The sequence below is a fragment of the Pleurodeles waltl genome, chromosome 10 (genome assembly GCF_031143425.1).
Source record: "Pleurodeles waltl isolate 20211129_DDA chromosome 10, aPleWal1.hap1.20221129, whole genome shotgun sequence".
In the NCBI taxonomy this organism is placed as follows: domain Eukaryota; kingdom Metazoa; phylum Chordata; class Amphibia; order Caudata; family Salamandridae; genus Pleurodeles; species Pleurodeles waltl.
Genome location: NC_090449.1, coordinates 1,047,255,995 through 1,047,264,831, shown reverse-complemented (window position 1 = coordinate 1,047,264,831; position 8,837 = coordinate 1,047,255,995). Strand labels below are relative to the sequence as shown.

At 44.2% G+C, this 8,837-nt stretch overlaps 1 protein-coding gene across 4 annotated transcripts in view; it reads right to left on the bottom strand.

The window, feature by feature from the left end:
* Positions 1-1,777: 1,777 nt before the first annotated feature.
* The window catches only part of NKIRAS1 (NFKB inhibitor interacting Ras like 1), an 84,329-nt gene continuing 77,269 nt past the window's right edge, over positions 1,778-8,837 (bottom strand). For all 4 annotated transcript variants that reach the window (XM_069212042.1, XM_069212044.1, XM_069212043.1 and 1 more), the window contains one exon: positions 1,778-3,366. In XM_069212042.1, the coding sequence (XP_069068143.1) occupies positions 3,124-3,366 (243 nt within the window). In that variant the 3' untranslated portion in view covers positions 1,778-3,123. The remainder of the gene's footprint in view (positions 3,367-8,837) is intronic.

Genomic DNA, 8,837 nt, shown 5'->3' with positions numbered 1-8,837 from the left:
CTTTTTGAAAAGTTTCATAGGGATTCATCAAACGGTTCAAAGTTGTTTGCAACACCAAAAAAGCTTTTCCTATGGAAGACCAGACCAGTGAATATATATATTCACTGAAACAAACAAAGGTTACAGGTACGTTATTGTTAGGTTCTGAATTTACTCACACAAAACCTTAGAAATTCATCAGTTATAGTTAGAGTTATTTCAAGTAACTATAACTCACGCCCTTGCCATGCAGTTTTCTGATCAATAATTTTATTGCAAATGTTGCAGTGATCGTATCAAAAGACGCCAAAGAAGGTGTCATCGGTGAAATAAAATGTGGAGTAATTAGCTGCGCATGGTGAAGGTGCGAGTTATAGTTACTTGAAATAACTGCTGAATTTCTAAGGTTTTGTGCGAGTAAATTCAGGACCTAACTATAACGTCCCTGTAACCTTTTGTTTTTTTCCAGTGAATTTCTATGGTGTTTTTAGCACGCACAGACGTCAATATAAGCAGCGCTGCGCACAGTGGGGTATGGCCACATGGGCTGGATGGCCAGGCCCGGCGGCCAACCCTCTTGCATGCACCCAAACCTTGGGCCGTTCACTGCATGAGTTTGGATACAGTGGGTATTTTGTTTGTTTTCCAGTTTTTCTCTGGATTCGCAGACCCTCAAATGGATTCACGAATCTGGGAATAGGCCGAATAAATAAATAAATGGGCAATTTTTGCTAACAAGGGGTCCCTAAAGGACCCCTCTATGTGTCCTTATATGTTTTTTCTCTCTTCTTTCTCCCACCCCCGAAGTCGGGTTGCGGCCAGCCAATCAGACTCTTCTTGTGGCGCATGGATCCGCGTCAATATATATGTATATTTTTTGGCCCTAAATTACTCCAAGACTACTGAACGGATTTACACCAAATCATAAAAAGTGTAATCTGTGCAATACAATATACCTTTGTGTCAAATTTGGTGGAATTCTGTTCAGTGGTCCGGGCTGTAGGCGTGTCTTAAGGGCCTATGGAAATATGAATGGGGAAAATGGGTTATGGGTTTTGGGACTCCCCCCTCCCCCCCCCCCCACCTTTTGCTTGAGAAATCACCCTGAAACTTTCAAGACAGATGCTGAACTTAGCAAAGCATACGTTTTGAAAATATCTTGAAGATTCATCAAACTGCACCAAAGTTATTAGCAAAACGAAAAATCCTTTTTCTATAGAAACTAGGTCCCAACTACAACTACCTACCGCCACTGGGATAGGTGTGTGTGTATATATATATATATATATATATATATATATATATATATATATATATATATATATATATATACATACACACACACACACACACACATATATATACACACCCAAAATCATATAAGGTGCCAATAAGGAAAGATTTTTTTTAATCATGCACTTAAAAAAACCGAATAAACAGGAAATGAAACTACTGCAGTTCTTAAAAGGTGCTCATTTAAATTCACACGAAAAAAATGTAAACGTCAAGCTGACCCCCAAGGGAATTTTAACTTGTGAAGTACAGGTTACAGACAGATATCTGCAGTGTGTACATTAACCCACTGAGTCATCTTACTAGCCAAATTAGGGAATACAGAAAGTACTTCTTTATTAGAAGTATGATCAAAGACATTACATAACACCAGAGGAGAGGGTTAAAAAAAACTGGCAACGCACCTTTGCTCAAAGAAGTATCATTGAAAGATGAAAATGCCATTGTAAGTCCCAAGGTAATAGAACAAAACTATATATATATGATAAGGACACATGCGACATCAATCAATTACATGACTTTATTATAAATATACAGGAATATAAACTAGCCAACATCACAAATATTGGTATTTATACAGTTATGCTGCAAACATCATCATAAAAAATAAGGTGTCCTAGGGACTCTCAAAATGAGAAGACCAGAGCAGGACAAGGTTAGAACTCAAGTGACAGAAAAAGAACAATCTCTGTAAAAGAGAGAGCGAAAGAGAGAGAGTGAGTGTGTGAGTGAGTGTGTGTGAGTGTGTGTGAGTGTGTGTGAGTGTGTGTGAGTGTGTGTGAGTGTGTGTGAGTGTGTGTGAGTGTGTGTGAGTGTGAGAGTGTGAGTGTGAGAGTGTGTGTGAGAGAGTGTGTGTGAGAGAGTGTGTGTGAGAGAGTGTGTGTGAGAGAGTGTGTGTGAGAGAGTGTGTGTGAGAGAGTGTGTGAGAGAGTGTGTGAGAGAGAGTGTGTGAGAGAGAGAGTGTGTGAGAGAGAGAGTGTGTGAGAGTGTGTGTGAGAGTGTGTGTGAGAGTGTGTGTGAGAGTGTGTGTGAGAGTGTGTGTGAGAGTGTGTGAGTGAGTGTGAGAGTGTGTGAGTGTGTGAGTGTGTGTGTGTGTGTGTGTGTGTGTGAGTGAGTGAGTGTGAGTGAATGAGTGAGTGAGTGAGTGAGTGAGTGTGAGTGTGTGTGTGAGTGTGTTTCTGGTGCTACAGTCTGAAAAGTGATTGGCAATAAGGGATAAAGAACTATTCCAAAGGAGCATCAAAGGAGCTGTGCAGGACATGGCTCGGATTGGGTTTACACAACAGAGGATTAGGTTGTCACCAATGTCAAAAGGTGGACTCAGCACAGAGAGCCTCTAGCATCTGAGCGGCTGTGCTTAAAGTGGCCAGTGAGCAGGTACCGATGACTCAAAACCCCAAACATCTACATCTCAAGGGATTTGTTAAGCCACTTGAAGGTGCAAACTTACGTTGTGAACTACCACCACAACCACCTCACAGAATGACCGAAATAAAATATTACATGGATGCGGATCTAACGTGGCCACCTCGGCTGAAGAGGTGTGGAGAGGGGGGACTGATGCCAACAGGCAATAGACCTGGTGTCGGAGTGATCAAAGAGCTAACACGTCTGTCGCTGTTGTCCCAACCTCTAGATACTCCTGCTGTCCCCTCTCTCAGCCTCAAACCATCAAAAGTGCTTCAGCTTCTTACTCGCTGTCCAATTTCTGGCTTCTTTTGCTGATTCTGCATCTTAGAGTTACCACTACCTACAGCTCCTGGTGGTTGACTATTCACAACATTGGCTGTGGGTGTAAGAACAGGCTATCCTGGTCCTTGTTGCCTATGCATTTCCTACGCAGAGTTATTATCAATTTTCGGATGTGGTGTTGGTCTTGCTCTTCCTCCCTGGCAGCGGGAAGGAAGATTTACTCTGAGACTGGGCGAGCCGGTTGGTCAGGAACGTGAAAGGCTCAATCAGCGTCTTCCGCTCGGTCACCGTGACTTCCCACAACCTCACTTTCTCGAACCTAGCCCACTGCTGCGCCATTTCAGGGTCTACTTGTCGTTGCTCGGCGAGGTCTGATTTGTTCCCCAAGATAACCATGCTCACCTGCACAAGAGAAAACAAAATGCATACAGTCACTCCAATATAAGATAATATCTCCTTGCAAACAGGTGATGTTGACTACTGTCTGTCTCTAGAGCTCAGTCTTGGGAATGCAGTTTCGAAAGATGGACCTAATCTGAGTGGCAGCGATATACTTTCAGATTGGTAAGGTTCATCTTTTAATAACTAGCAGTGAGAGCCCAGACCCAACTCTCCTTACTGCCACTTCCCCAAAGGCAGGCTCGGCAGATAGTGGGAGAAGACCACCTTGAGAAAACATTTAATAGAATGAGGTGTGTTAATCTGCCTCCATTATTTTCCAACCAGAAACTGTGCACAGTGTACTTTGGAATATAGCCAAATAACAACCTTTGTTGAGGTTCCACAGAAGGAAATCCCATGGGTTGCATAGAACACTTTTATTCCAAATCAATTTGAAAAGATGCGCTTACAGCTCACATTAGTGAAATCTCACTCATTGAACTGTGGTGGGTGGATTTTCAGCACATGTGTGTTTTTTTCTGGATGAATCCGCCATAGAGCTTTTTCGAGGTGCATTTGTTTAAACCAGTTTTTCTTTACAATCTTTAGGACAATATTTTCGATGTTCTTAGACATTTTTTCCATTAAAGCCTCAAGGGCTTGTTCCACAGAAAACTGAATAGAATCATTTAGTTCTTTTTTATAAGCTTCCCCATCGTCATTCATGTCGAGCACTAAAGGGGAGCTATCAATTTCCGTTTTTAAGAATTAAAAGTGCAAAAAGTTGATAAGGGATTAATGAAGCCAGAAAGGAGAAAGGCGAGAAAAAAAATGAAAGAAACACTACCCTGAGGCGTGTACTGCAACAACTGAAGTGCTGATGAAAAATAAGAGAGGTGGAGTCAAAGGCTGCGCCCCATTCGACGAAGCAAAGACGAGGAAGACGAGGACGCCGGAGAACAGAACTGGCAATGTGGGCAGTGAAGCATGAAAGAAGAGCGTGGCTGAGCAATACGGAGGATGAAGCAGTAAGGCGTTGCAGTGGTTGAAACCGTTGCAGATGTGTGAGCTGTTAGGAAAGGAAAATGGTGGGTGTGAGTCCCGCTGAAAAGAGGAATAGGCGCGAGTCGCATCAAGAAGGCAAAACAAGCAGATGCACAGCGCGAGTTAGATGGAACGAAAGGAAACGTTCCAAGATTAAAATACCATTACCATGTAAATTAATAACACATACAAGTAAAAATACATTGTAACCAGTATCAATAATGATTTCAAGAGGAAATAAGAGTACTTATCTTGACTGCGAACAGCAAAAAGGAGGGCTGCTTGCAGTCAAGTGTGTACGCTATAGTCAGTTCGATTACCTTATTGGTGGTTACTACTGTTATGTTCTTTAGTCCTATTGGCCAGCCTGTAGCTGAGCCTTTTGGGATTTGTAGTTCTTGACTGCTGCTATGTCATGAAAGCAAGATTAGAAGGCATAATAGGAGCCTCCATGTCTTTAATAAAATTAAGACTTTTCTTCATAAATTACTAGAAAAAATCTACATTTTCAAAACAAAATAGATATAAAAAATCTGCATCAAATTACCGCACAAGCCTCACATTTCAATTTGCTGTTAAGCAGGATGGTTCTGTGTGCTGCAGTGCTGGCCCCAGTACCTAAATCAATGGTAGTTATTTTAATTCTGGATGTATATGGTGTGCCCATCTGAGGACCTCAAACGCATACTAACAGAGCTAGTGGCCTGATGCTTGGCTCATTATGCTGGAGATCAAGTACATATTGTACAGGATTACAAGCGTGCTCTGGGACATAGTTCCCTTTAAATATCCAAGCGGCAAATGTTTTGGCAGGAACTCCAAGTATATCATGATGCATCTATTTGCACCTCGGACACCAAAAGTGCAGATTTCTTAGCAATTCCCTCGCAGGCCGGTAGGTGGTGTCAGGCGTCTCTGCAGTCAGTCCGGAGGTGATATCAGGGCCACAGTATAACTGCCATCTCTCGTGTCGATGTCAGTTTATTTCTGAACGTTTTTTGCGCCTGTCGCAAACTGTTTAATAACCAGATTGTGCAAGTGTGAAGATCTCTATTTGGAATCTTTTTAATATATAAACCGAAGGAGTTCATTCCACAGAATGGGGAGGAGGGCGGGTCGATGAGGAATTTGCTGTTCAAAATATTCATCAGAAGGATGTGTTACTTACCTTCGGTGATGCTCTTTCTGGTGGATGCTGCAACTATGAATAGACAGCAAAACAGTAGCTCCATAGGTGGTAAGTCTCGCTCAAACTAGTAAAATCCTGCAGGACCAAACAGGCAAGATGCCCCTCCCGCCGTACTGGCTATCCAAATCATAGTGCCTCGTGAACATGTGGGCTGATGCAGATGTAGCAGCCTCGCAGATGCTCGAGACAGGCACTCCACATGGCATTGCAGTGGGTAGCAACCTTCGCCCTGGTGGAATGAGCCCACAGGCTTTCCGGAGGTAGTTTCTTAGCCAAGCCATAAAAGATCTTAATACAGAGGAAAATAAACATGAAGATGGTCCGTTCCATGCTAATTTTCCTTTTTTTGTTCCAGAGAACCCAATGAAGAGTTGATCGTCCACTCGACGGTCACTGGTGAGATCAATGTAGAAGCTCAGAGCACTCTTAGGATCCAAGCACTGGAGTCTTTCTTCCTCATTGGATGGGTGAGGAGGGGCAACGAATGCTGCCAGTGTAATAGACTGTCAGATGTGGAAGGGTGTGATAACTTTCAGGAAGAATGCTGCCTTAGTCCGTAGCACTTGCTAGTCCAGAAAGAAAGTGATGTATGGTTGTTGGACAGAGAGTGCTTGTATCTCATTCACGCGACAAGCTGACTTGATTGCTATGAGGAACATGGTCTTAGGGTCAGTAGTTTTAAAGGTCAACTGTATTTTTGTTTAAATGAGATTCACATAAAAAATGCAAGAACCAAATTCAGATCCCATTTGGGCATCACAAAGGTTGTGATGGTAAAATGTCTGTCAGACCTTTTAAGAATTGAATCATAACAGGTGAGTTAAACAAAGATTGCACATCAGTTAACTGCAGAAAGGCCAATAAATCACCTTTAACTGACACCCCAGTAGACATTGCTGGGTTAATGAAAGGGAGAAAAGGACGGCATAAAACTGGGCTTGCAGGGGCTGGATATGCCCAGAAGAATACCACACTACAAACTTCTTCCAGTGCCCTGCTGAGATGGTTTGGGTGGAGGGACACCTTGCTTCTAGATTTACACTTTCTATAATGGGGGAGGAGGCGGGGGCTGAAAGCAGTTATCAGTTGCCCCTCAATCTCCAAGCTTGGAGGTGTAAATTTTACAGGCTTCGGTGTAGGAGCCTGCCCTGCCCTGAGGCTGCAATAGTAGATCTTCATCATGAGGCAACATGATTGACGGACAGATGCTCATGGCCAGAAGTTCTACGTACCACGCTCTCCTGTCCCACTATGGAGCCACAAGGGTGACTTGGGCTTGGTCGTTCCTGACCTCCTTCCGAATCGTGAGCAGGAGAGAGAAAGGCTGGAAGACGTGCAGGAGTCCTTAGCGCCAGTACAACTGTAAGGCATCATCAAGAGAAAAATTACTTGGGAACTCGAATACTCAAAATGTTTGGACACTGCACATTCTCTGCAGTGGCATAAAGTTCAAGACTGTTCTTCCCATTGCTGGAAGATGCCCTGTATCATCGTGAAGTATAGCTGTCATTCATGGTCTGCTAAACAACACCGTCTGATTTTGTCCACCCTGGGGGTTTAAAGATCTTACCAGGTGTAGTACGAACAGGGAGATGCCCTGACTACTCAGTCCGTCCCAGAGGCATAGACCCTTGGCACAGGACCCACCCAGCTCTGCTTATTGGAGTACCACATGGTGGTGGTCTTGTCTGTAAGGACTTGCATCTGTTTCCCCTTGATGGACGGGAGGAAAGCCTTTAGTGCCAAGCAAATCACCAGCAACTCCAACAGGTACACTTGAAGGGGGGTGTCCGACAAAGACCAGAGTCCTCTTCCAGATGGCCTTCCCAATCCAGCAACAATGCATCAGTCATAACTGTTAGCAGCCGGTGGGGTAAGGAGAAAGATCTTTTGCCAGTCCAATCACAGTCCAGCAACCACCACTGCAGATCTTCCGCAGCCTCCTCCAATACCTGGCTGTAATCTGCAAGGTTCCCTTGGTGCTACGCCTACTGAGGCTTCAAAATCCACTGAGGTCGAGAAGCCTCAGAGCCGCTCTCACTGAGACCCTGTCAAGGGCTGAAACATTGGGATGATAGTCCTAATATCCTGGAATCGTTAAAGCACAGGACGTCTTGAAAAAGCATTGTGTTGAGGATGGCTTCAATGAATGGAAACCTCTATGAAAGAGTCGGGTAGGACTTCAGCAGGTTGATGGTAAATCCCAATGGATGCCAACAGGCCGGCAGTAGTGTGGAGGTGGCTCATGACTGTTCTGAGATGACCCAGACTTTAGCAACCATTCAAAGAACAGGCACTGGCGAGGTCTTCTTGAACTAGGGAGAGACAAAACCTGAGCTAGGGTGAGCATCTTAAACTTATGCTTCTTGAGGATGAAGTTCAGAGGCCATAGGTACAAAAAAGGGGTGAAGTCCTCCGTCCTCTTTTTGGCACCAGAATGTAAAAGAAGTAGCAACCAGTCCTGCCTTCTGGTGCTGGGATGTTTTCTTTAGCTCTCTTCTCCAAAAGAGTGTGAACTTCTTGGCAAAGAATGGACAAGTAGTCCCCTGGAAGCCATGGTGTAGATGGCGTGTCTGGAAGGGTGGATAAGAAAGGCAGAATATAACTGCATTGGACAATTTGAAGCACCTATCTATCTCATATACGCTTTGACACCTGTGGCAGCAATAACTTATCCGGTTTCCAAACAGGTGACAGCACGCAGCTGGGAGCAAACTAAAGGGATTTTGCAGCAGTGGGTAGAGGCTGTGTGGGACTGCATAGTTCATTGTCTTTGGAAGCCAGGGCACTGTCATTCGGATCCTTGTCCCCTACCATGAAGGGACTTAGAGGTCGGTTGTTGCAGAAGCAAAGTTTGTTATCGTCTCTGCTGCATGCCTTGTCTGAAGCCTCTAAAGAGCAGATATTGCTAGGGAGAAACGGACGTACAGGCGGTGGAAGGCCACGAGAGCATCCTATTGCTTTGCTTTCTTTGAAGTGCTGTAATCCAGAGACTGTCTGGTATCCAAAGCAACGGGTACCATCAAATGGCATGCCCATTAGGGACTGTTGGTATCAATGGAGAAGCATGTGCATCTTGTCAATGCTGGTACCTACTGCACTACCCAGACAGTTAGTAGTGTCCATGCCTGGCGTTCCTGTACCACATTGCATCTTGGCCAACCAGATAATTTGTTGGAGGCTGGCACAAAGATAGTCTGAGTCTGCAGGCAAGATATCACTTACCAAGTCCCACAATGCATGCGAATATGCCCTAGGA